Source organism: Acomys russatus, chromosome 20 (assembly GCF_903995435.1).
Source record: "Acomys russatus chromosome 20, mAcoRus1.1, whole genome shotgun sequence".
Lineage (NCBI taxonomy): Eukaryota > Metazoa > Chordata > Mammalia > Rodentia > Muridae > Acomys > Acomys russatus.
Window position 1 is genome coordinate 53,930,838 of NC_067156.1, and position 27,549 is coordinate 53,958,386.

The following is a 27,549-nucleotide window of genomic DNA, read 5'->3' on the forward strand; positions in this document are numbered from 1 at the left end:
CCTACGTCCCCGGGGAGGCGACGCCCGCCGCGCGCCCAAGGCCCCGTTCCGCGTTGCGCACCGGCAGAGCGCCGGCCGCTCGGAGGAGCCGAAGGGCACGAAGGACCCCGGCCTTTCTGCAGTTCCGCCTTCTGTCCCACGAAGGTGGCCTTGCTTTCTAGGCCGGCGCTTGTGCTTTTTTTCCGCCCACTGCAGTCATGTTCGTCCCCTGCGGGGAGTCGGTCCCCGATCTAACGAACTACACGCTCCTGATGGTAAGTCTCCATTTGAGTTTGGCGCTGTCGCCACCCCGACGCGGGAAGCGCCACCTGGCCCTAGGAGAAGCCGGCACATGTTCTGCTTCAGGCTTTAAACCTGAAAACAAAAGCAAAACAAACCTGGAGGTGGACCCTGGAGGCGGCTGTCCTAATTAGCAGCTTTGTCAGCGCTATCAAGGCTTGTCTGAAAGTTCCGCCTTCGTTGTTTGTCAACTGTAATGTTTGTAGATTGCAAAGAGCGTTGCACATAAATCCCGCAGAAGGATCCCTCAGTGTTAACCGTGAAATTTTCTTTTCACGTCGTTTGTGCCAGTACTGATGTAGGCCATCAGTTGCATTAGAGAACTGATCGTGGCTAACGGGCAGTTGTACTTTTGTCTTTGTTTAGTCATCGTGAGGTGCTTGTCATCAAAGTATTTATTTATTTTTAGTTTTTCGAGACAGAGTTTCTCTGTGTAGCCTTGGCTGTCCTGGAACACACTGTGTAGACCAGTCTGGCTTTGAACTCGGAGAGTTTGAACTCACAAAGAGCTTTTCTCTGCTGGGATTAAACACCTGCACCACCAACACCACCTGGCCTGTATTTTTATTCTTGTTTGTTTATTTTTTTAAGGCAGGGTTTCTCTGTGTAGCCTTGGCAGTCCTGGGCTCGCTTTGTAGACCAGGCTGGCCTCAAACTCACAGAGATCCGCCTGCCTCTGCCCGCCCCCCGCCCCCCCAGTGCTGGGATTAAAGGCATACGCCACTACAGTCATCCAAGTATACAGTGTAGTTAGAAACACAAATACATCAGTAAGCACAAATAAGACAGAATTTTGAAAAGGATTCAGAAAGACTTGAGGTCATGGAGCATAGGAAGGCTGGGAGTGATTTGAGCAGCTGTATTCCCAGCACTCCAAGGGTGAGGCTGGAAGGCGCCAACAAGCCAGCCTGAAGGGGAGACCTCGCCCAGGTAAACAAAGCAACAAGAACAACAAAAACTTAGGGGGAGGGACCAGAGAGGTGACTCGGTAATTAGAGCCTAATTAGAGCCTGTCTGGCTTGCGGAGGATGGAGTTCTTTAAAGGCTCAAGGGCTCCAGGGTCTCTGCCTCCCTCTTCTGCCGCCCTGTGGTTCCTGTACTCAAAGACAGACACATAATTTAAAAATTTTAAACATTGACAGGAGAAAAACAAAGGGCTTTTGATCTTATAGAAAAACTAGTGGCCAAGAAGCTGGGCTTAGGGTGCCCGTCTGAAAAATAGATGCTTAATACAGAGGCACATATTCCTGGAATACTGACTGCAAAGGATTTAGAGTAACATGTCGGGGGGAGAATAGGCTAGAGGCCTTGTGGCCTACAAGGCACCCAAGGAGAATGTATTGTTTAAAGTAATAGAAAAGAAGAGAGACAGGCATCTCCTACTCACCAAGTATCAAGGCAGGCTTGTTTGGGAGCGGCTGCTATAGACAGCTGGTCAGGTGGTGAAGGAGTTGCTAGTGAAATGTTGAAGAGGAATGCCCTGTGGGTGCAGTGGTCAAATAAACAGAAGAGAGGGAAAGCAGTGGCCGTAGCTGTCACAGGGGTCGCCTAAGGCCATAAGAAATAGCAGATATTCGCATTACCATTCATAACAGTAACAAAATTACAGTTATGAAGTAGCAGCGAGAATAATTTTATGGTCAGGGGTCACCACAACATGAGGCACTGTATTAAAGGGTCACAGCACTAGGCAGGCTGAGAAACACCGAGCCATATTTGTGAACCATATTTGTTCACATTTTAGTTCAGTTCCTATTTACACAGTAGTGGACAGCTGTGAGAGAATCTTGGCTCTGTTGAGGCCTGAGCAGTGAAAGTACTATGTGGTACCAAAAGTACACTTTTTTTTTTAAAGAATAAAAATGCGAAATCAAAATAACAAACAGCCAGGGGGTGGTGGCACATGCCTTTAATCCCAGCACTCAAGAGGCAGAGGCAGGTGGATCTCTCTGAGTTCTAAGGCTACCCTGGTCTACAAAGCGAGTCCAGGACAGCCATGGCTACACAGAGAAACCCTGCCTTAAAAAATAAAAATTAAAAATTAAAAAAAAAAAAAAAAAACAAGAATAAAAAATACGGGCCAGGTGGTGTTGGTGGCGCAGGTATTTAATCCCAGCAGAGAAAGGCTCTCTGCGAGTTCAAACTCTCCCAGTTCAAAGCCAGACTCGTCTACACGGTGCGTTCCAGAACAGCCAGGGCTACACAAAGAAATACTGACTCAAAACATAAAAATAAATGAATAAAATAATTTTTAAAAGGAATAAAAACACTGAAGTGTGTTTACATGATGGTAGGAATGATCCAGTAGTAGGATAAGACTGATGATTCTATCCCAGAAGAGCAAAATCCTTACAGGATTTACAGAAAGTAACCAGAAGTTTAGCAGAAAATAGCAGTGGTAGAAAATCGAGTGAGAAATGGGAATGCGCTGAGCGAGGACTCATGTCCAAAGAAGGCAGCTGCTGAGGGAAGGAAGACAAGCAGCCCATTGGCTGAAGCAGGGTCACAGTTGGCTCCTTACCGTGGGACATATACTAGACTATGTATATTTTAAAATTAAAAAAAACAACAACAACAACAAACAAAACAAACCCGAGCTCCAGATGATGACTCAGTGCAATCTGTAACCCCAGCCCCGAGGAGGGATGGACAAGAGGATCACTGGACCTTTGTCACCAGCCTAGCTCTAGGCTCAATATGAGATCCTATCTCAAGAGAATAAGACAGTGATAGACAAAGAACCCAAACCCAACATTGTCCTCTGGTCTCCATGCAGGTGTGTACAAGCACCTGTGCACACACAACCACAACAGGCAGCTGCACTTGCACACATGTGCATGTACCACACAAAAGTTATTTTGGTGGTAAATCAATGTAGTTAGTAAAAGAAAAGAGAAAATTCCTGTTTTATTCGTTATTGTTTTTGAGACTGTGTTTCACTGTGTAGCCCCGAATATCCTGGACACGCTTTGTAGACCAAGCTGGCCTTGAATTCACAGCAATTGGCCTGCTTCTGCCTCCTGAGTGCTGGGATTAAAGGCATTAGCCACCATCTCACTGTCAAAATTTCCTGTTTTAAGCAAACAAGTAGATAATATTGCTTTTTTGTGAAATACAAAATAGGACAAATGCAGGCAGAAATTTAGCTTTGTATGTGCTGAATGTGAGTGGTCTGTGCTATGACTAAATAGTGTGTTTGAAAACCTCTTGTGGGATATAGGTAGACATTTGGCACTTTGACAGTATCTGTGTGTGGGGGGAGGGGGACGGCAGTCGATCCAACCTCTGGAGTAGATAGTATAACAGGCAGACTGAAAGACCACCCAACATTTGGTCGTTGTTCATACTTCACAGCCCTTCGCCTTGCTTTTTCACTACCTTGAAAACAGTGTTCCTGCCTGTGGCTCTCCACTCCTTTTCCAGGTCTGTAGCCTCTTGTCACCTAAGGTGAGCCTTTCCTTCATCCCCTACTTAAAAGCAGTATGCACGCCGACATTGTATTCTTCCACAACACTACTGTCCATTTTACTGTTTACCACAAATGAAGCTCTTCCTTGCTAGAATAGAAGCTCCACAAGGCCACAAAGTTTTGTTGGTCTGTTTTATTTGTAAAACAGTTGGAGTCTCGCTTTGTGCTTGAGCATTCAGTACTTTTGCTGTCTCAAGAGTGCTGCTAATTTTGGTGTTTAATACAGCATGTCTTTTTTTATTTCAGCCAGCAGTATCGGTTGGAAATGTTGGCCAGCTTGCAATAGATCTGATTATTTCTACATTGAACATGTCTAAGATTGGTTATTTCTATACTGATTGCCTGGTACCAATGGTTGGGAACAATCCATATGCAACTGAAGAAGAAAATTCAAATGAACTCAGCATAAATACTGAAGGTATGTCTATGGCATGTTTGCCTACCATGGAGTATTTAGTTATTTGAGATGGGAGGTCTCACTATATAGCACAGGCTTTTCTGGAACTCTGTGACCTGAGTACTAGGATTACAGGTATAAATAATTGTGTCCAGCTTGAGCTCTTTTATTTTTGTTTTTTGCTTGTTTGGTTGGTTTAGTTGGTTGGTTTTTGTTTTTTGGGTTTTTTGTTTTGTTTTGTTTTTTTGTTTTCAATATAGGGTTTCTCTGTGTCCTGAATCTCTGTCCTGGACTAACTTTGTAGACCAGGCTGACCTCGAACTCACAGAGATCCACCTGCCTGTGCGCCACCACCGCCTGGCAACTTGAGCTTTTTTAAACTAGGAATAGACTAAGGAACAGAGTACAGTGACACTTAATGTATACAGTGCAATGATGAAACTCACTATTCTGTGCTAACTTCAAACAATGGTTAGGAGCTGGAGAGGTGACTGTGGTAGGAATACTTCCTGCTCTTCCAGAGGACCTGACTGTAATTCCCAGCACCCACGTCAGGCTGCTCAGATCGACCTGTAACTCCAGCTCTAAGGGGATCTGACACCTTCTGGCCTCTGTGGGCACTGCAGTCGTGTGTGTGTGTGTGTGTGTGTGTGTGTGTGTGTGTGTGTGTGTGTGTGTACAACTAAGATTTTTTTACTTAAAAAGTTAAGAGGAAGTAGCTTATAAACTAGGCATGGTGGCACACTCCTACAGTCCAGCTGCATACAGGGTGAAACAGGGTGGTCACTTGAGCAGACTAACCTGGATACATTGTAAGGCCTGTCTCAAAACAAGACCTGAAGGAAGGAGATAAAGAGCACGGAGCTTAGAACCTGTGTTTTTTGCGTGGTTTTTCTTGTGTATGTTTGTCATGGGAAGTGTGCGCGTATGTGAGGTTGGAAGGTGACACCAGGAAGTCTTCCTGGATCACTCTTTAGTTTATTCACTGAGGCAGAGTCAAGTAAACCCACAGTCCATTGGTACTGCTAGTCTGGCTAGTCAGCTTGCTCCGGAATCCTCCCTGGTCTTCACCTTCCGAGAGGTGGAACTATAGGCAAGCCACCCATCCACCGTGGCGGGATGATACGTAGTGGGTTAGTCCCAGTTCTCTCAGGCAGGAGAACTGATAAAATGAATATGTACATGGTGTGCTAGAGCGGCTGGCAGGCTGTGCTGCGGCTGGCCCGACAGTGGCTGTCTTGAAGAATCCAGATGTTCAGTCCATGAAGCTACATGCTTCAGCTGGTCTTCGGTCTGTTTGGACTCCTGAAGAAGTAGGTCCTAATACCAGCAGAGGACTGCCTCAGCAGCAGGGTGGGTGAACTTGCCAGCTAGAGCAAGCAGGCAAAAAGCAAAAGCTTCCTTTTTCCGTGTCCTTTTATATGAGCTGCTACCAGAAAGTGCTGCTCTTTCCACCTTAAATGATCCAGTCAGGAAAATCCCTCACAGGTGTGCCAGCTGCTTGCGTTTGAGTTGATTCCAGATAGAAGATTAACCATCACATGTGGGTTCTGATAGCCACACGTGGACACCAGCCCTAAAGCCTATATACTAATTGTTGAAAATATTAAGTGCAAAGCTGTTGTAACTCAGATATTATTTGTCATACTAGTAATTTCAATTTAATATTCTGTATTCTGTCCTGTGATTTTCGCTTTTTCTCTTTGTAGTATATTCATTGCCGTCAAGGAAACTGGTGGTGCTTCAGTTAAGATCCATTTTTATTAAGGTTAGTATATTTTTTTAATTCATTAAAGTATGACAAAACACAGTCAAGTAGCATTAAGAATCAAGACTTGCCAGGCATGGTGGCACACGCCTTTAATCCCAGCACTCAGGAGGCAGAGGCGTACAGGCCAGCCTGGTCTACTAAGCGACTCCAGGACAGATTAAGGGAGTTGGTGATTTAGTTCAGTCGTAGAGCACTTACCTAGGAAGCGCAAGGCCCTTGGTTTAGTCCTCACCTCTGAATTAAAAAAAAAAAAAAAAAAAAAAAGACTGGGACCAGGTGTGGTGGCAAACTCAGTGCAGCCAGGACTCTCTTACACAGAGAAACTCTGTCTCTTTTTTTTTTTTTTTTTTTTTTTTTTTTGAGACAGGGTTTCTCTGTGTAGCCTTGACTGTCCTGGACTCACTCTGTACACCAGGCTGGCCTCGAACTCACAGTGATCCACCTGCCTCTGCCTCCCAAGTGCTGGGGTTAAAGGCGTGTGCCACCACCGCCCAGCTGAAACCTGTCTTAAAACAAAACATAAAAAAAAGAATCAAGACTAAAGAATTATTTTTATTGTATTGTTTTATACACTTAGGAAAGGTCTGATTGGATAAAGAATTTGATAATACTTCAAGTGTGTTACTATTATTTTACTTTAACACTAAAAGAAATTGGGGCTTATTCATAAGTTTTAACACATTATTAATTCGGGCAGATCTGCAGAAAATTTTTGAGGTGTGAATCATTTATTAAAACATACTCTAAGCCAGGCAAGGTGCCATACACCTTTAATCCCAGCACTGGGAGGCAGAGGTAGGTGGATCTCTGAGTTCAAGGCCAGCAAGTTTCAGGACAATCAGGGCTACACAGAGAAACCCTGTTTCAAAAAACTGAAAAAGCTCTAACTACCACTGCTCAATCACACAGAAATATCATCTTCACTTGTGCTCTTGTTTAACTCTGCCATCCCAACAGTAATACTAAGTCAAATCACATCCCTTCTTCCTTGAAACCATCAGGGCTTTCGTCTCTGAGAATGAACTTCACAGACCTTTACCAGGGCCTGTGAGACTGCCTGGCTGTCTGATAAAATAGTCTCTAGCCCCATATATCTGTGTATTCTCTGTAGCCACACACAACAAGAGACTGCATAAGAACATTGCTGTGATCAGAGAGTTCTGTCAATAGCTGCTCTGCATAGCCAGCCTTCAGCCGCCTTGGCACCTGTGGTAGTCTTCACACACACTATCTGGTCTGGAGGTCAGAAATCCAGAAGGTCTTTGGTTTGTTTTTTTGAAAGCAGAGTCTGTCTTGTAGCTGGTTAGACTCAGACTCTCTGGTGCTGGGATCACAGATGTGTACCTTCATGTGCTCTTAAGAGCTTAGTGGAAGGAAGCCGGGTGTGGTGGCACACGCCTTTAATCCCAGCACTCGAGAGGCAGAGGCAGGTGGATCGCTGAGTTCAAGGCCAGCCTGGACTACAAAGCGAGTCCAGGACAGCCAAGGCTACACAGAGAGACTCTGTCTCGAAAAACCAAAAAAAAAAAAAAAAGAGCTTAGTGGAAGGGCTGCAGAGCTGGCTCAGTGGTTAAGAGCCAATTCCCAGCACCCACATGGCAGCTCACAACTGTTTTTAACTTAAGATCTGACATCCTCACATAGATAGACATTCAGGCTAAACACAATGCACATAAAATTAAAATGAATACATTATTTTTTAAGTACTGTATTTTGTTATATAGTACTTTACCTATTTTACCTAAATATATGTGGCAAAGAATGCAAGTAAAATTTTTCCAAGTCCAGGACAGCCAAGGCTACACAAAGAAACCCAGTCACAAACAAACAAACAAACAAACAAAACCTTCCAAGTCAAGAAATAGAATATTATCAACCATCCAAGAGCACATATGGTACACTAAATCCTTATGGAGGTGGACTGACTCCTAGAGCAGATGTTTCTTTCTGTTCAACCTCCTTTCCTCAGCATTCGATGTGAGGTTCGTCTGTACCTCACAGTGGCATGCTCATCTCTCTCTGTGTGGCCATGTGTTACTTAAGTGCACCACTACACCACTAATGCTGTGCTTGATTTTTTTCACACAGTAGTGCTTTTATATTTGTTCGGTGTGTGTGTGTGTGTGTGTGTGTGTGTGTGTGTGTTTTGTTTTGATTTTGTTGTTGTTGTTTTCAGCGTTAGACATAAGTCCCAGGGCCAGACGGTGGTGACACACACCTTTAATCCCAACACTCAGGAGGCAGAGGCAGGCGGATCACTGGGAGTTCGAGGCCAGCCTGGTCTACAAAGCGAGTCCAGGACAGCCAAGGCTACACAGAGAAACTCTGTCTCGGAAAACCTAAAAGAAAAAGAAAGAAAGAAAAAGAAAAAGGGATTATTCCCAGGAACTTGGGCTACTAGAGAAGCGAGTTAATATATTTCATCTTAAATGTTGACGCAGCTCTCAGGAACAAGGACAGGTGCTGGGGCTTCGTCTGAGTGGTAGAGCGCATGCCCAGCGTGTGTGATGAGGCTCAGGGTTCTGGCCTACCCACGGCGAGAGGAACTTACAGTAGAGAGCAAGGACAGTCTCACAGCCACAACACCATTCCTAACCATGACACCACTAATCATTTTTTAAAAATTTATTTATGTATTACTTATACAGTATTCTGACCACATGTGTGCTGCACGCCAGAAGAGGGCACCAGATCACATTATAGATGGCTGTGGCTCACCATGTGGTTGCTGGGAATTGAACTCAGGACCTTTGGAAAGCAGCCAGTGCCCTTGACCTCTGAGCCATCTCTCCAGCCCCAGACACCATTAATGCTGACTTGGAATTGCCATCCAGTGTATTTAGCTCTCCCAGATTATTTCCAAAACTCTTTTCAGTTGCAGATCCAATCAAGACTGACATGTTATGCTTTGCAGTTACATCCTTTTAGTTGGTGTCTTTAACTGTTGCCATTTTCTTTCTGCTTTTCTCAGTATTGATTGCTTTGAGGAGTCAAAGCCAGATATTACTCTGTGTTCATCTGATTACTTCCATGTGTTTATAGTATAATGAAATTTGTAAGAATACATCAGAGATGACTATATAGTTGACTATTAAGTATAATTGATTAGCCAGGCACAGTGGTGCATGTCTGTAATCCCAGCACTCAGGAGGCAGAGACAGGTGGTTCTCTGTAAGTTCTAGGCCAGCCTGGTCTACAAAGTGAGTCTAGGACAGCCAGGACTGTTACACAGAGAGGCCCTGCCTTGAAAAACAAAACAAAAGATATATTAAATCCTTGACCTTTGCCAATCATTGCAGTGTCAGTGAGTCCCATCACCCGCTGTCACAGGAAATGGTAGGTAAAGGGTTACATACGTTAGTTTTATACTCTGAGATCTCATTTTCATATTTTCTTTCTGCTGTCTCAATGGTATACAAAGTATAAGTCCAAGTCATTCTGTGAAAAACTGCTGGCCTGGGTGAAAAGTAGCAGCTGTGCCAGGATTATTGTTCTTTCAAGCAGCCATTCGTACCACCGTAATGATGTGCAGCTTCGCAGGTATGTTCTTGCCCTTGTTACGATTTTACTGTCGATTTTACTGTGATCACTTGTTTATTTAAAATTTAAATAAAATGTAAAGGCCAGGTATATCCTTTTCTAACTGGAATTTAGAAAGGAAGGTGAGAGAAGAGTAGGTGGGTAGATCCTTTTAGCGCCTCTGGCCACTACAGCTGGGTATAAGGAAGATAGCTTTTATGGCTTAAGGATCAAACCAAAGCCTTATGCATAGCAAGCACTCTGTCGCTGAATAACTATACTGCCAGCCCCTAAGTTAACTAGAAACATTTGAAAGATCAAACCCAGGACTTTGCACACTCCAGGCAAACGTTCTACCACTGAGTGACATCCTGAGCCCCCACAGTGAGTTCTTATATATAAATAAGATTAAATTGACCCGAAATAGAAATTTTAGTACAGACTTAATATTATGTGAACTGTGTTCAATTATTTTGTAAGATCTGAGTTGGTTTTTTTGGGTTTTTTTTGTTTGTTTGTTTGGTTGGTTGGTTGGTTGGTTGGTTTTTTTGTTCGTTTGTTTTGAGACAGTTTATCTGGTATTTATAATTTTCTTCTTCTTCTTCTTCTTTCTTTCTTTTTTTTTTTTTTTTTTTTTTGGTTTTTCGAGACAGGGCTTCTCTGTGTATCCCTGGCTGTCCTGAACTCGCTTTGTAGACCAGGCTGGCCTTGAACTTACAGAGAACCACCTGCTTCTACCTCTCAAATGCTAGGATCAAAGGCATGTGCCACTACACCCAGCCTTTTTTTTTTTTTTTGTAATTTTTTAAACAACATAACAATGTGATTTTTTTTTTCCAGTACTCCCTTCCGGTACCTACTTACACCTTCTATGCAGAAGAGCGTTCAGACTAAAATAAAGAGCCTTAACTGGCTAGAGATGGAGAGAAGTCCATGCATCCCTGAGATGACCGATTCTGAGCTTTGTATTCGCATTCCTGGAGGTGGAATCACAAAAACACTCTACGATGAAAGGTGATCTGTCAGTTTGTTTCTCACTGTTTATGCACAGTCTCATGTGGTGCAGGTTGGCCTTGAACCTCTGATCCTTCTCTTCCACTTGCAAAGTGCTGGCATTGCAGGCCTCCATGCTTGTTTGCTTGTTCTCTCCCTCCGTCTCTCCTGTTTGTGTTTGTACCACAGGCTGGCCATCAGCTTTCTGTAATAGGCTAACTCACGATCCTCCTGCAGTGCTGCCCTCACTTACAGTCTCTGCCCTCTGAATGGAGAGTAGAGTCATTTACTAAACAATCACTGATGAGGAAGGACTTGCCATTTGCCATTTGTTGGCTGTGTATTTACAGCTTTTGATGTCGTTTGCCATCTTTTATGTTAGTTGATGTTTTGTAGTGATGCATTTTGCTTCTTTTCTTCTTTTGTGTTTTATAATTTGTTGTTCAAAAGATTGGACTAAAGACCGGACCTGGTGGCACACACCTTTAATCCCAGCATTCGGGAGGCCAGCCTGGTCTCACGGCGAGCCCAGAATAGCCAAGACTGTTACACAGAGAAACCCTGTCTCAAAAAACTTAAAAAAAAAAAAAAGATTTGAGCCAGGCGTGGTGGCACACGCCTTTAATCCCAGCACTTGGGAGGCAGAGGCAGGAGGATCGCTGTGAGTTCGAGGCCAGCCTGGTCTACAAAGTGAGTCCAGGATGGCCAAGGCTACACAGAGAAACCCTGTCTCAAAAAAATAAATAAATAAATAAATAAATAAATAAATAAATAAATAAATAAATAAAATAAAAAGATTGGACTAAGGGCATCATGCATGCTTGCATCTGCCTCTTACACATGCACCTCAAGTTACCTAATGGAACGAGCACTAATGAGCTGCATAGAAGACTCAGTCCTAGAGAGCACTGCTCCCCTCCATCCTATTGTCAACATATTGTTTTACTCAGTGCCCCAGTACCATGAATTTATAACTATTTTAGACAGTTGCATGTAGTTGCTTTTGATTATGAATTATAAACAAGAAAGTGTAAATGAAAGGAAAGGCAAAAGCCAAAAGGCTATCATGTTTCTTTCAGCCTTTCTTTTTGCAAATTGACTTTTTTGTGCACCCCATATCTGGTGTCAGCATCCTGTTGCTGTGGTGCTAACAGTGCTCCTTGCCTTGTGCTTGAATCCCCTCTTTCTCTTCCTCATCATGTGCTGTGAAGGGAAGACGCTGCTACAGGAGGCTCGGTGGCCTTTAGAGCACTGTTCTGCGTGAGCACCATCCCTACAGTACTGTTCCTCAGCAACAGGGCAGAACGAGCCTGAGCAGCTAACCACAGACAGACAACTCATCTTCTCTGCTGCTGCTCAGAGGCATTTAATAAAATTCATAGACACAGTTGCACATACCTACAGTCCCACACTTGGGGGGGGGGGGGTGGTTAAGAGTTCCAGGCTAGTCTGGGCTATGTGGTGAGACAGTCAGTAGGCCTGCAGTTTGGTTGCCTTTGCAGATCTTGAAGGAGTCGTTTGTAACCAATAACTGTAATGTAACTAATAGCAAGGCGGGCATGGTGGTGCACACCTTTAATCCCAGCACTGAGGAAGCAGAGGCAGCGGGGTCTCTGTGAGTTGGAGGCCAGCCTGACCTACAAAATGAGCCCAGGACTACAACAAACCCTGTCTCAGAAAAACAAAATGAATAAATAATAGCAACGTGGACTCTATCGATGGTGCTTGGCACTCTCCTGTGCTGCTTATTCCTGATTCACTGCAGATACATACACTTTTGTTAACCGTGTAAGTGAAACACTTGAAGAGCTGCAAACTTTAGTGACTTGCTGAAAGCTACGCAAATAGTACACGGCAGAGCCAGGATTCAAACATGGGCATCTGGCCCCAGATACTGCACTTTCCATCTTTCAGTCTCTTCACCAGCAGGATTAATTCCCACAGTCTGTGGCACATTAGATTTTATTCTTAATGTAAGTATTGAACTTCCTTGTTATTTATGATTTTTTCTGTTTTGATGTTCCATTCCACCTGCCGTGCCCCCCTCACCCACCCAGATCAAACTCAGGTCCTCAAAAATGCTACCTCTGCAAGAACTTTAGCACCAAACCACATCCCCAGCCCCTCCTGTTTGGTTTTTTGAGTGGGTTGTTTGTTTGGTTTGGTTTTTCAAGACAAGGTTTCTCTGTGTAACAGCCTTAGCTGTCCTGGAACCCTCTCTGTAGACCAGGCTGGCCTCAATTCACAGAGATCATCTGCCTCTGCCTCCCAAGTGCTGGGATAAAAGGTGTGCACCTCCTGTTTTCTATTTCGAAAACATTTAAGATTTCTTTTGCAGAAACTGTATGAGCAGTTCAGTTTGTTTTTCTGGAACGATTTATTTGTGTTTCTGGCCCCAGCTCCCTGTTACCTCAGCTCTCTCTTCTTCCTGAGAACACTCTTCTTAGCACATTATCGTTGCTTGCAGCTTCTGATTCCTTGTCTGTCACTCGGTCAGCCACTGTCTGACCACAGCCTGAAAGCCCTGCCATCTAGTTGTTCTCAGTCGCTGCCCTGTAAATCACCAGCGTTGAGTTATTCTTGTGCCTCATGTGGCCTGTATTCTTTGTAGCCTAGAGACTTGTATTAGCCAGCTGAGAGTGCTATGGCAAAGTACCATAGTCCAGATAGCCTAGGACAATAGAAACATACTGTCTCACAATTAAGGAGGCTGGAAGCCTAAATAACTAGATTCTGGTTCTTGTGTCATGTGTAGGGTTTTTGTTTGTTGGTTGGTTTGTTTGGTTTGGTTTGGTTTGGTTTGGTTTTTGGTTTTTCAAGACAGGGTTTCTCTGTGTAGCCTTGGCTGTCTTGGACTTGCTTTGTAAACCAGGCTGGCCTTGAACTCACAGAGATCAGCTTGCCTCTGTCTCCCGAGTGCTGCAATTAAAGGCGTGGGCCACCACAACTAACTGTCATGTGTGTTTATATAGTAGAGGAAAGCAATTGAGAGTTCTCTTTATGTAGAGCCATGATTTGACTTGACTAGGGTCCCCCTCCTCAGTTACCCTTTCTTCTGTCACAGCATGGTGATTTGTGGGGAGGAAGAATTCAGTGGGTAGCCTCTGCTTGCATCATCTTACCTGACCTGTGTGCTCGATGCTGACCCGCTCTGCTCTCCCCACACCATATCCCCAGGTAGTGGTCACCATCAGTGATTGTGTCCAGCACTTGCTTCCTGCTCCTTAACAGGCCGTCCACGGGCTTCCGTAATCTCTTCACCTGACTCCTTCCTGGTCCTCCGTCTACTCTGCTCTCTGTACTCCAGTGAAACTGTTGGCAGGATGGTTCTGTGAAGGGCATCCTTTCCCTCTGCTTTTGTTCTCTCATCTCTTGTCCTCACTGCTGGTTTCCAAGAGTGCGCTCAGTCCCCCTCTCCTTGCTTATAGATGCCTTCTGCACATCACATGGACACAGCCCTCCTTGTGCCCTCTACTCTTGCTTCTTTTTTTTTTTTTTTTTTGGTTTTTCGAGACAGGGTTTCTCTGTGTAGCCTTGGCTGTCCTAGACTCGCTTTGTAGACCGCCTGCCTCTGCCTCCCGAGTGCTGGGATTAAAGGCGTGTGCCACCACCGCCCGGCTACTCTTGCTTCTTTACACACCAAATAGAAGCCCATAGCAGATTAACTCTCCTGTTCTATATAAAAAAAGAAAAGAGAACAGAAATTTGACAAACTAAATAAAAAGAGATGTATTTTAGATAATGTCCAACAGCAACACTTGACTATGATCTCTGAAAATGCCCTCTAGTCGCTGTAGCTTTCTGTACCATCTGGACTGAAGTGCGGCGAGAACAGCACAGTCCAGCCATCTGCACAGCTGAGGACGTGAGAGGTGAGGCAGGAAGCCTAAGTGACTAGAAATGCAAGTGGAAAGGCAGGTATGGGGCTGTGGCCCTAGGGTCAGCTCAGGCCTCCAAATGCTCGGCCACATGTGCAGGGTGAAGCTTCACTAGGCCAGGCTTAGTACCTGGTCAGTGTGTCACTCAGTGTCCGTCTCTTTTTCGTATGTTTGTCTGTTTAATTTTGTTTCTGAGACAGGATGTCACATAGCCTAGGCTAATCCAAACTCAACAGGCTCCTGACCTCAGTCTACATAGTGCTAGAATTGCATTGTGTGCCTATGTGCCCACTGAGAGCGCCTCCTCATTCTCCTCCTACAGATGAGGACCATTAGAAACCAGAAGGAACTTACCCAACACATCTGCCCGGCTGTGAGAAGGGGAAAGTTTGAACCTGCCATTTTGTCTGTCCTTGTTTCTTTGACTCCAACTGATTCATGAATAAAGTGGAGACAGTTAAAAATAAAATTTGCAGGCACTGGAGAGATGGCTCAGCAGTTAAGAGCCCTGTCTGCTCTTCCAAAGGTCCTGAGTTCAATTCCCAGGAACCACATGGTAGCTCATAACCACCGATACTGAGATCTGGTGCCCTCTTGTGATGTGCAAACTCAAATGCAGGCAGAACACTGTATACTTAATAAATAAATAAATCTTTAAAAATAAATTAATTAATTAAATAAAATTTGCAGATGGTCCGGCGTGGTGGCGCATGCCTTTAATCCCAGCACTTGGGAGGCAGAGGCAGGTGGATGGCTGTGAGTTCAAGGCCAGCCTAGTCTACAAAGTGAGTCTAGGACCGCCAAGGCTACACAGAGAAACCCTGTCTCGAAAAACCAAAAAGAAAATTAAAAATAAAAAATAAATAAAATTTGCAGATGGCCAGGCATAGTGGTGCAAGTCTTTAATCCCAGCACTAGGGAGGTGGAAGCAAGCAGATCTCTGTGAGTTCGAGGCCAAGTCCAGGACAGCTGGGGCTCTGTTATATAGAGAAACTCTGTCACAGGGGAAAATGCAGATAATGTTTAATATGTCAGACAAAATAAATAGGGGTGGTGCTGCACACCATTGATCCCAGCACTCAGGAGGCAAAGGCAGGTGGATCTCTGAGTTCCAGGATAGCCTGGTCTACAGAGTGAGTTCCAGGACAGTCAGGGCTACACAGAGAGACCTTGTCTCAAAAAGAACAAAGTATCTGTAAGAAGGAGTGGCTCTCTTCTCTCTACTATTTCATTCTCTTCCAGTTTCCCGCACTGCTTTAGACTATTAAGAGTGAACCAAGGCTGGAGTTTCACACCTGTAATCCCAGCACTTGGGACATGGAGTCAGGAAGATCAGGAATTCAAGGTCAGCTCTAAGTATATAGCAAGTGTGAGGCCAGTCTTTGCCACACAAGACAATCTTAAAGAAGACTCGAGTGTTATTTTATCTCAGTCTCATTACCTCTGAAAGCCACTCTGAAAGGCTTTTGAAGTAGATCAGAACCTGTCCCATGGATTCATAGCTAGGGATAGAAAGGCCGTATTTTCCTGAGGATGAGGATGAGAATGAGGCACACACTTGCATATTCCCCAGGCTCTTGGGAACAGAATATATGTGGGACAGTGGGAGGTAAGAAATCTGTCCTATGATGTCATGTCTTTCCTTGTCTAACAAGAGGTAGATTAATGTATCTGTAAAGGCTCACACACCGTGAGATGTGTCTCACATCAGGAGAAAACTCGGAATTGTTCTTTTTATTTCTTGTAGCTGTTCTAAAGAAATCCAAATGGCAGTTCTGCTGAAGTTTGTTTCAGAAGGGGACAATATCCCAGATGCAGTCAGTCTTGTGGAGTATCTGAATGAATGGCTCCAGATAATCAAGCCGAGTGTAAGTGCTAATACAGCGTAAGTCTCTGAACTGACTTGGTATGTGCCCGTTAACTTGTCTTATGAGTAAACTGAAGAGGTGAAAGTTCGCTCAATAAATATGTATCTCTACAGGAAGTTTAGTTTGAGCCAAGTTTTTGAAAATAAGCGAGGAGTCGGGTGTGGTAGTGCATACATTTAATTCCAGCACTCACATACCTTTGATACCAGCACGCCTGCAGCAGCAGACAGAGCTCTCTGAGTTCGAGGTCCACGTGGTCTACAAAGTGAGTCCAGGGAAGCCAGAGCTATTATAACGAGAAACCCTGTCTCAGAAAAAAAGGAGAGGAAGAGAGAGAGCAAGGAGTGAACTAGCCTGTGACCTCATCGTTTAGTTAGGCAGTCAGGGTGCTCACTGTTCACGTCACAGTAATTGTGAGGACAGCTTTTGGCTTTGTTTTGCTTGTGTCTTGTGGGTTTGTTGTTTAGTTGGTTTGGTGTTTAGAGACAGGGTCTGTGTAGCCCTGGCTGTTGTGGAGCTTGCTGTTTAGGCTAGACTGACCTCAGATTCAGAGAGATCCTCCTAGCCTTGCTTCCCAGTGCTGGGATTAAAAAAACCTGCACTGTCACATGCTGCCCTAGACAGCTTCTCAGAAGAATAAGCAGTTCCGTGCAGTTCGGTGCTTTAGGGAAGTACAGTGTGCTGTCGCCATTGAATAGGTACCATAGCCATCGACTGTGTGCTAACTAACACATTTCCCTGTTGTGAAATGAATAGCAGACCCAGAGAAGGGAGCCTGTAGCCTAACAGAAGCACCCCAGGCCAGGCATGATGTTACATGCCTTTAATCCGAGCACTTAGAGGCAGGAGGATTAATGTGAGCTTGAAGACTTCTAGGACAGCAAAGCTACATGTGAGCTTTGTTTCAATACCCGACCCCCAAATCTGTAAGTCACCTTGTTTGTTTCTTTTTGTTTTGTTTGTTTTTTGCTTTTGTTTTTGTTTTTTGAGCGTTTCTCTGTGTAGCCATCCTGCCCTGGAATACACTCTGTAGACCAGGCTGGCCTCAGACTCAGGGAGATCTGCCTGCCTCTGCTGTGCCCGGCTGTCACCTTATAACTGTTCTGGCATATTTTTTTTGAGGTGAACCTTAGAAACCTATTATTTTATATAAAGACAGGAACTTAAAGCTTTAGTTTTTCTAAGCCGGGCGTGGTGGCGCACGCCTTTAATCCCAGCACTCGGGAGGCAGAGGCAGGCGGATCGCTGTGAGTTCGAGGCCAGCCTGGTCTACAAAGCGAGTCCATGATGGCCAAGGCTACACAGAGAAACCCTGTCTCGAAAAACCAAAAAAAAAAAAAAAGCTTTAGTTTTTCTAATAATAAAGACTAGCTACAAATGTCAGGACCAAAAGAGATTTGATGGCAAGATTAAAGTGTCTCCTGTTCTGTTTCAGAGCAACAGCCGCACAGCATCCACCTTGCCATGGAGGATCCCCAGCTCCTGGCGGCTGCTCTTCGGCAGTGGACTTCCTCCTGCGCTGTTTTGATCTATTTCCAGCCTTCTCCCTCATACCCCAGAGATCACAGAACAGGCTGTTGAGTGTGTGCTACACAGAGATTTGTGCTGTCTGGGAATGTGTTAGACGTACTTTTCACAGTAAAATCTCAAAGAGGTTTAGAAGTGTTACTCTTGTTACATACAATAAATGTAAATTTTGTACAACAAAACGTTATTTCCTAAGCAGCTTTATCTGAGAAGTCTCCCTTTTAAATTAGTAACATACTGTTTGCTTCCACTGTACTAAATTATCAGAAGCCTCGTGGAATGGTGTCACGCAGCAATTTGACTTGAGAGGTCAGAAGTCCGCAGTCATAGAAGGCTGCGGGCCAGTTGGTGCCAGAGCTGCTCTTCAGGAGGCTCTCACTGTTCTGATAACTAATACAGCGAAGTCAAAACAAAACTAGGAAGAGTAAAGGCTTCTACATGTTAAACCAAGCAGTCCTTTTCTCTATAGCCCAGGCTGTCCTGGAACTCACTCTGTAGACCAGGCTAGCCTCCGACTCAGAGATCTGCTTCTGCCTCCCACGTGCTAAGAAATGGCGTTTGCCACTTGGCCAAACCAAGCAATTTTAAAGAAAATTTAAGTTCTATGGTGAACATCAGGGCTTCCACTTCCATCCAGTGCACACTAATGGTGTAAGGAGTTAGTCTGTGAGAACAGTAGTAGATGATTTCAGTATCTTGCTGTTAATCTTTCCATGAGTCATCCAAACAAGATCAATGAAGAAACGTCAGACTTAAACTAGATCGTAGACAAATGGAGTTAACAATAAGCTACAGACTTCCTCTCTCAGCAGCCTAGTGCCTCTACCAGTGATTATGTTCCATGCAGCAGAGCAAGTCTAACAAATATTAAAGATTTGAAATAATCTATCTTACATGATCTTAGTGTTTAAAAAAAAGTTATTAAGTCTAGCGAGATGGGTAACAGTGCTTGCTGCCAAGCCTGATAACATGAGTTCAAGCCCCCACATGGAGCAGCTCCCTCTGCTTGCCTGGGAAGCACAGCAAGCCAGCCATGCCCTTCCTGGCTGGAGGCTTTCACATGTAGTGGCCATGACAACCATGTTAGGGACAACTCAGAACAGGTCAGCCCAGATTTGCAGACAAGAGTTTAACTGAACAGAATCATGTCGTTCAGAGCTGTGGCCTGAGAAGAGCGATCTATGCTTCTTAAGTTCCTGTGTCCTGACCAGGAGTGAGAACTGAGTTCTGGCTGCCTTCCTGACCCAGGGACATGATGAAACATGACAAGTGTCTTGACTGTGTCACTCCTGGTAGGTGCCGACTAGACTCGGGCAGGATGAGTTCAGAGGGCACAGGTGTCTGTCAAAAGCTCAGTTACCCTGGATGCCGATGGCACCACTGCCCAGCTTAGGAAGAGTTAATAGTGACTGATAAGCCTCTTAGCCTCTAAAGTTTGCAACAGAATAGCTCTGGACTCAAACCTAATTGTTTTCTTAGTATGCTCTGAAGCCAGGCATGGTGAGACAAGCCAGGAATACCAGCACTTGGCCAGTAGACATAGGTGGTCAGGGGTTCAAGGTCAGCTTTAAATACACTGAGAGTTTGAAACCAACCTGGGCTACATGAGATGCTGTCACAGAAAATAAAGATAATGAGAACCTCAGCAAACCAAAGCCCACAGAAGAATTGAAGACAAAATCCAATTACATTCAGCTCAGGTTACTCAAGCCCCACGGAACTGACACTGACATCTTCTGGTCTGGAGACTCTCTCTCTCCTCTCCTCTCCCCTCTCCTCTCCTCTCCCCTCTCCTCTCTTCTCGTCTCTTCTCTCTCTCCTCTTCTCTCTCTCCGTCCCTCCCTCCTCCCACCTTCCTGAATCCAGAGTCCTCCTGTTTCTCTCTTGAGTACTGAAATTAAGTATGTGCCATTATGCTCCTCCCACAAATGTTGGACTATATAAGCAATAAATATACCCCTAGTATAAAAACCTTAAAAGAATACAAATGTAGGCGCTGGAGAGATGACTCAGTGGTTAAGAGCGCTACCTGTTCTTCCAGAGGTCCTGAGTTCAATTCCCAGTATCCACATGGTGACTCACAACCATCGATAATGAGATCTGCTGCCCTTTTCTGTAAAGCCCTCTTAAGCAATAAATAAAATAAATCTTAAAAACAAAACAAACAAACAAAAAATGTTCCTTAGCTACCCTTCCAGCATGTGCCCTCATGAAAGTGATGCACTTCCAATTTGCTGTGATCTGAATTTATAAGTGAGTCACCCCAACATGGGTGCTGGGGACAACACTCTAGTCCTCTGGGACAGTAATATGTACTATTAACCACTGAGCTGTTTCTCTAGCCCCCACCTCGCTGCCTGTTGGTGGCAACTTTCACAGCTCTTCTCAACTGAGCTCCCAAAACTGCCTGCATAATAGTGCTGCTGTGCTGTTTTCTCTCTCAGCTGCTATGAGTTTATTCCAGCTAAAATATCCTGAAATTAGCTGGGCATGGTGGAACATGCCTTTAATCCCAGCACTTAGGAGGTGGTGGGGGGGGGCGTGCAGAGGGGGTAGGGGCGGAATTCTGTGGAAGACAGCCTGATGTGCATAGCTCCAGGCCAGCCAGAACTATATAGTTAGAGCCTGTCTCAGAAAAAAAAAAAAAAAAAAGTTATATTAACAGTTAACAGTGGAGCTAAAAATGAGGGAGGGCCTAAGCTATCACTGATTCTAAAACATGCTTTTGAAGAAACCAGCCCAGTATGGGCACAGTGATTTGAAATGAATGTGAACTTAGCTATATTGTTACAAACATGACGGAGGGGGTGGGGGGAGGTTATTGTTGGTGTTGGTGGTTTGTCTTTTTGGTTTTTTTCCTTACAATATAAATTTCTATTAGATTTAAGAGATGTCTGGTTGGTTCTATGGGATCTTTTAAGTATAGAACATGTGTACAAATAGGATAATTGAAGTTTTTCTTTTCTAATTGTATGGCTGTCTTGTGCCATATTGTTCTAAGGCTTCAAGCACTACTGAATAAGAGAACATTCTTGTCTTATTCTGGACTTGAGCAGACATACTCTCAGTTTTTTCTCTGTTTAATGTAGTTGGTTTGGTTTTTGTTGGTTTTTTTTGTTTTGTTTTGTTTTGTTTTGTTTTCAAGACAGGGTTTCTCTGTGTAGCCTCTGCTGTCCTGGACTTGCTGGCCTTAAACTCACAGTAATCCACCTATCTCTGCCTCCCGAGTACTGAGATTAAAAGTGTGCACCACCACGCCCAGCCTTTTTAATTTTTTAAAAAGAATTATTTATTACATATACAGTGCTCTGCCTGCATGTATGCCTACACACCAGAAGAGGGCACCAGATCTCATCATAGATGGTTGTGAGCCACCATGTGGTTACTGGGAATTGAACTCAAGACCACTGGAAGAGCAGCCAGTGCTCTTAACCTCTGAGCCATCTCTCCAGACCCGACATGGGGGTTTATAAAAGTAAAACTTGGGAACAGTCACACCTGGATATTAGTGTGTAAATGCTGGCACTTGTGCAATGTAACAATGGTACCAGAACTGGAAAAGCCAGGGGATCTGTGGGGGAAAGATACAGCCATAAAACCAATGGTCTAAATTCCCATAATACCTGTTACTTAACTTACAAAAAAGATATTATTGGGAAATACTTTGAAAATGTTCACTTGCTATTTGGTTAAGTGGAACAAAATGAGTTACAAAGCAGAATCGGCTTTATTTCAGTTTACAAGAGGAAAAAGGATGTATACAAAGCCAAAATGTGACAGCAGTTTATCAAAATATTAGTAGTGTCTATTATGGGAAATTTAATTTTTTTGTTTGCCTATCAAGTCTTTTTTTTTTTTTAGTTTCTCAAGACAGGGTTTCGCTAACCTACACAGCCAGGTTTTACTGTATAGCCTTTGTAGACTAGGCTGGCCTCTAATTGCCTGCCTCTGCCTCAGGAGTGTACCACCATGCCCAGTTAAATCTAATGCTAACAATTAACATGTTATTCCTTTAAAATAAAAAGGGGGCCACCAAGCGTCCTGGTGCACACCTGTGATAGAGGAAGAATTGTGAGAAACCAGCCTGGGTTACATAATCTGAGGCAGTCCCAGGCTAGACCTTGTCTTAAACAAACAAAAAGAGAGAAAGAGGAGAGGAAGGAAGGAAGGAAGGAAGGAAGGGTGGGAGGGTAGAGTGATGGAGGGGAACAGGAGGTGGGAAGGAAAGGAAAAACAACACACAACTAGTGGCCCACTCCTATAGCCCTAGGACTCAGAAGCCTGAGGTGTTCTGTGATTGATTATTCATATTTAATGTTGATTTGATATTTTTAATAAATTAGTGGTTACTCCTTAACCAACTCTATAACCAAATAACCACACAGAGAGACTTGGATCTATTTAATAGGCCTATAGCACAATGCTGCACAGCAATTACTCCATCCTGAACCTCCAAGCTAGGATAGCTTCCTCTCATTCTGATTTCCCACATTATACTTGCTTTCACTCATGTCCTAGGTCCTCCTGCTGTTTCCCAGTCTCTCTTGTGCCATCCCTCCTCTCCTTTCTTCTCTTTCTCCTCCCCTCACTGGACCAGGATGTCCCGCCTTATTCTCTGTATTGCCCACCATTGGTTAGTTGGTTTTTATTGGCAATAAAGAGAACAAATGGTGACATGTTTACACAAACTTGAGACAGAAGATACTTTGTTTTGTTTTGTTTTTCTAGACAGGGTTTCCTCTGTGTAGCCCTAGCTGTCCTGGACTGGCTTTGTAAACCAGGCTGGCCTGGAATTTACAGAGATCTGCCTGCCTCTGGCTCCAGAGTGCTGGGATTACAGGTGTGCACTACTACGCCCAGCGGAACTGGAGCTACTTAAACATCACCATACAATGTCCAGATTGAAACCAGATAATGGGGTAGAGAGATCAGCATTTGAATGAACAAGGGTAAACTATACACAGTGCACAAGAACTTTAGGCCAACACAGTGCCGGAGTTTGAGTCCTGCCTGAGTTTCAGAGTGAGTTACAGGACTACCGGGGCTATGTAGAGAGACCTTGTCTTCAAAAAATGTAAATTTAAAAATTAAAAAATGAAACAGAAAAGGAAGGCTGGTGGTGGTACCCGCCTTCAATCCCAGCACTTGGGAGGCAGAGGCAGGTGGCTCGCCGTGAGTTGGAGGCCAGCCTGGTCTACAAAGCGATACCATGACAGCCAGGACTACACAGAGAAACCCTGTGTTGAAAAAACAAAAAACAAACAAACAAACAAAAAACAGAAACAAAACAAAACAGAAAAGGAGGTCACTTTATTGTTCAGAACACTGTTTGACAATAGCTTGGCACCTGGATATGGCTACCCCCAGATTCCTATTCTGATCCTAAATCCCAAGGTTCTTGGCCAGGTTCAGAATTGTTCAGATACAGTGGGGTTATTTGTGAGCTTGATATTTGTTGGATCTGGCTACAGTATCCTCATCACATTAAAGGATGTGAAAAGGAGCTGGGCATGGTGGCTTCTTTAATCCCAGAACTTGGAAGGCAGAAGCAGGTGGATCTCTGAGTTCAAGGCCAGCCTGGTCTACACAGTGAGTTCCAGGGCAGCCAAGGCTACACAGAGAAACCCTGTCTCGAAAACATAAAAAGGGCTGTGGAGATGGCTCAGTGGTTACAAGCACTTGCTGCTTTTATAGAGCACCTGAGTTTGGTTCACAGTGTCCTCAGTCTCACAACAGCCTGTGATTTCAATTTCAAGGGATCTGATGCCCTCTTCTGGTTTTCTCAGGCACTTGCATGCATTTTCCTACACTAACACACACATACACACATATAGACAGACAAAAAAGATAACTTTATTTTTTTTTTAAATTAAATAAAAAAAACGAAAAACCCTTAACTTTAGTCGAATGGAATTGATATTTCAAATGCACAAGACAGACCAGTGTCAAGTAAAGCAACAAAAATGAAAGTTTCTGGACTTCATGGGGTTGCCTTGTGAGTAAGCTGTGGTACAGCTTCTAGTGAAATACTTAAAGATGGACAGTGGCAAGGTTCAACACACAGAGCCTCCCCTGTCTGTTTCCACCCAGCACCCCTGCTTCTGGATGCTTCTCTAAAATGTTTAAATAGGAAGAGATGTATGCCTTTTATCCCCACACGTGGGAGGCAGAGGCAGGTGAACCTCTGTGAGGCCAGGCCTGCTCTACACAGCAAGTTCTAGGTCAGCTAGCCTACATGTCAAGATCCTGTCTGGAGGGACCAAGTGTAATACGCATATAACGTATGCTCTCCATATGTACAAAGGATGGAACGTTACTCGGCTTTTAGTTGTTTGCTGCTGGATGGAATGTTTAGCAAACACTCTACCACAGAGCTAAATCCCCAGCCCTATGCAGCCTCAGTCTTGCCTTGCACAGGAGGTCTTGGAGAGGTACTGGGACTATCAGTGTATTCACACCTCAGTGTATTCATGGCTGCCAACCTGCACTGATTCCTGTCCAGGCCAGTCAGGTCTTTTCCTGACTGTTTCAGTCTTTTCTTTCTTTCTTTCTTTCTTTCTTTCTTTCTTTCTTTCTTTGTTTTGAGACTAGGTTTCTACAAGTCCTGGCTGTCCTGGAACCCACTAATATCAGCAGTTCTCAGGCTGTGGGTCATGACTGCCTTAGGGGTAGGTCTAATAACCCTTTCACAGGGGTCACATATCAGATATCCTACATATCAGATCTTTACGTTCCAATTCATAACAGTAGCAAAAGTTACAGTTATGAAGTAGCAACGGAAATAATTTTATGAGCTGGGCTTGGTGATGCAGGCCTTTATTTCTAGCACCAGGGAGGCAGAGGCAGGTGAATCTCTCTGCGAGTTTGAGACCAGACTGGTCTACAAAGGGAGTTCCAGAACAGAGCTACACAGAGAAAACCCTGTCTCTAAAACAAAACAAAAACACTAATTTTACAGTTGCAGTTCACCACAACATGAGGAACTGTATTCAAGGGTCACAGAAACCCACCTGCCTCTGCCTCCTGTGTGCTGTAAAGGTGTGCCCCGCCATGCCCACCTTACAGTCCTTCTTTTTAAATATTGTTCAAATATTCTTCTACTTTCTGTGGGAAATCCCTCAAAACTAAACTTCCCTCAAAATGAATGGTGGTGGATCTAGCAGGTCTGAACCTTGCAGGGTGTTCCTGAGCAAAACCAGGAAGAGCAAAGGTGGAGAGGCCTGAAAGCCAGCAGGCACCATGGGCTCAGAGCCACCCTCATGAGTACTTATAAAACCTACCATGAACTGTATGTGTGAGGAGCATGTATAGCACTGGGCGGACTGTTGCACTGCTGGGTGTCTAGCTGAAATGTCTAGAGAGAAGCTGGTGGGGAGAAGCAGGTTCTGTCATTACTGCAAAGGGACATCTGAGGAAACATGGCTGGCGCACGGTATACATGGCCATGCTGGGTGGACAGGCTCCTGACTACACCACCTTTGCTTTTGTAGTTGAATGTTTACTACTACTACTTCTCCTCCTCCTCTTCCTTTTTAAAGACAGAATCTTAGCATGTATCATAGCCTGACCTGGAACTTCCAATGTAGCTGCTTAGGTTGGCCTTGAACTCATCGCACGTGTGCACCACTGTGTCTAAGCTCAAGGCAAATGTTCTTCAAGGACTGACATTGCCTGGAGTTCATGATCATGTTTGAAACTACATCTGATGTCCTGAGTGGCTAGCGCTTTAGCGAGCATTTAGTTAGGGTTAAAATACTGAGTGACTCCTATGTAGAGTGAAAGTGTTGTCTCTTCCAGTTCCCGCGCATTCTCATGCAGAGTGGCTCTTTTCCTGTCAGTGCTGTTTGTGTGTCCGTGAGAAGAGGGTTAATAGAAACTCGGTTTCTCCTCAATAACTCATATTTTAAAATGTTTAATTTTACAGCCGGGCGTGGCACATGCCTTGAACCCCAGCTCCCTGGAAATAGAGAAAGCAGATCGTAAGGCCAGCCTGGTCTACATCGTGAGTTCTAGGACAGCCAGAACTAAGTAGAGACCCTGTTTCAAAAAAACAACAAAACCTAATACATCAATAATTTTATTCATTTTTTAAAAGTAAGGTTTTGTTTTGGTCTCTTGAGTGCTAGAATTACAGGTATAAGCCATCATACCTGGCTTTGTATACTGGAAAAGAAATTTTAGATGTGGTTATGTGTTTGAGTATTTTGCTTACATGTATGTGTATGTGCCCCCAGTGTATAGGTAATGCCAGCAGAGGGCGGAAGGCACCGGATTACCTGGAACTGGAGTCATGGGTGGTTGTAAGCTGTTATGTGGGCACTGGAAGCTAACCTGGAAGAGTAGGAAAAGAGAGATGGAGTCCTCCTCAGGCCTTCAAGAGTGCACACACCCACAACATTCCACGTACACTGTGCACGCACCCGCGCACGCGCGCGCACACACACACACACACACACACACACACACACACACACACACAAAGGTGGAGAGGTGAGAAAGCATACTGATGCCAACTTCTGGAAGAGCCATGGAAGCTGTGCAGAGCACCGGTGTAAATACAGCAGGCCTTTCCAGAAGGGAAAGTCTCTGCTGTAATCCACACCATAATGAAACTTAAGCCAAGACAGGACAAAAGGCAGCAGTCAGTGGACAGGATTAGCAGTCTATGAACAAACTGCACAGAGCCCAAGTGGAGGAAGTAGGAAGGACTTTCAAGTTTACAGTGAGGCAAAGCAAATGGAATAGAGGGAATACAGGTCACATTCAACGCTGGAGGTTAAGGGTCCACTCAGGGATGTGGATTTAGGGTTTGTAACTCTGAACGGCAATCTGGCCTAGGGCTTAAGATTGCATGTAATCAATTTCAGGGCAAGATCTAGACTTGTACAGAGATGAGATCATCCAGTCAGTACATTAAAACCAAAGCGCAAAGATGGGATCTTTGTAAATAGAACCAAGTGGGAGAAAACCCAGGGAGCCCTCAGAGCCTGAGGCGTCCAGAATATCCTTACCAGAAGTTGCACAAGCCATATATAACTACAGTGAGAGTGAAGATCTTTCAGGGCCATACTGGAGAGCTTAAAAAAGAAAGTCAGATGCTGCTAATGAGGTGAGGACCAAGAGAGGGAAGAGAGGGGGTTAAAGAGCGATTCTGGTATGCTGGGAAGACATCTTGCTGTGCTACTCTGCTGGGTAGTAAGCTTTTTAGGAAGGACACAGCAGGAACTCAGTTACCCAGAAAACTTGGCATCCAGGGTAGAAAGGAACATAAGCCAAGTCCTCTACAGTTTTAAAGGATGAAATAGGTGTATTTATTTATGGGTGGCAAAATTGTCATTTACTACCTGAAAGTACTGCTCTGTGAATACTGTGTGGTTTGAATTTCTCCAGCCACCAAAAATGTTACTTGCCTGACAATTGATTAAAATACATTCCAGAGCTGGGCAGTGGTGGCCACGCCTTTAATCCTAGCACTCCGGAGGCAGAGGCTGGTAGATCGCTGTGAGTTCAAGGCCAGCCTGGACTACAAAGTGAGTCTAGGCCAGCTAAGACTACACAGAGAAACCCAGTCTTGAAAAACAAAACAAAACAAAACAAAAACAAAACAAAACAAAAAATCCAAACTCATGACTGACTGCAAATTAGATAGAAAAGCCAGAAGCCACAGGTGGGAAGGAAGCTCTGGCATCTTCATGTAAGGAAATGCTCGGGAACGCACAATGTGCAATATAGGACAACTGCAACATTAAAAGCCGCTCAGAATTGCTGTGTTTTTCTTTTGTTGTTGTTGTTGAGACAGGGTTTCTCTGTGTATCTTTGGCTGTCCTGGACTCACTTTGTGGACCAGG

The 27,549-nt window shown here is 44.4% G+C and overlaps 1 protein-coding gene across 1 annotated transcript; it reads left to right on the plus strand.

The window, feature by feature from the left end:
- Window positions 1–115: 115 nt before the first annotated feature.
- Psmg2 (proteasome assembly chaperone 2) lies at window positions 116–17,904 on the plus strand. The gene is made up of 7 exons (XM_051163498.1): window positions 116–254; window positions 3,995–4,166; window positions 5,855–5,913; window positions 9,338–9,456; window positions 10,276–10,449; window positions 16,054–16,174; window positions 17,610–17,904. The coding sequence occupies exons 1-7, from the start codon at window positions 198–200 to the stop codon at window positions 17,700–17,702; spliced, it is 795 nt and encodes a 264-aa protein (XP_051019455.1). The 5' UTR covers window positions 116–197; the 3' UTR covers window positions 17,703–17,904.
- The last annotated feature ends 9,645 nt before the right edge of the window (window positions 17,905–27,549 follow it).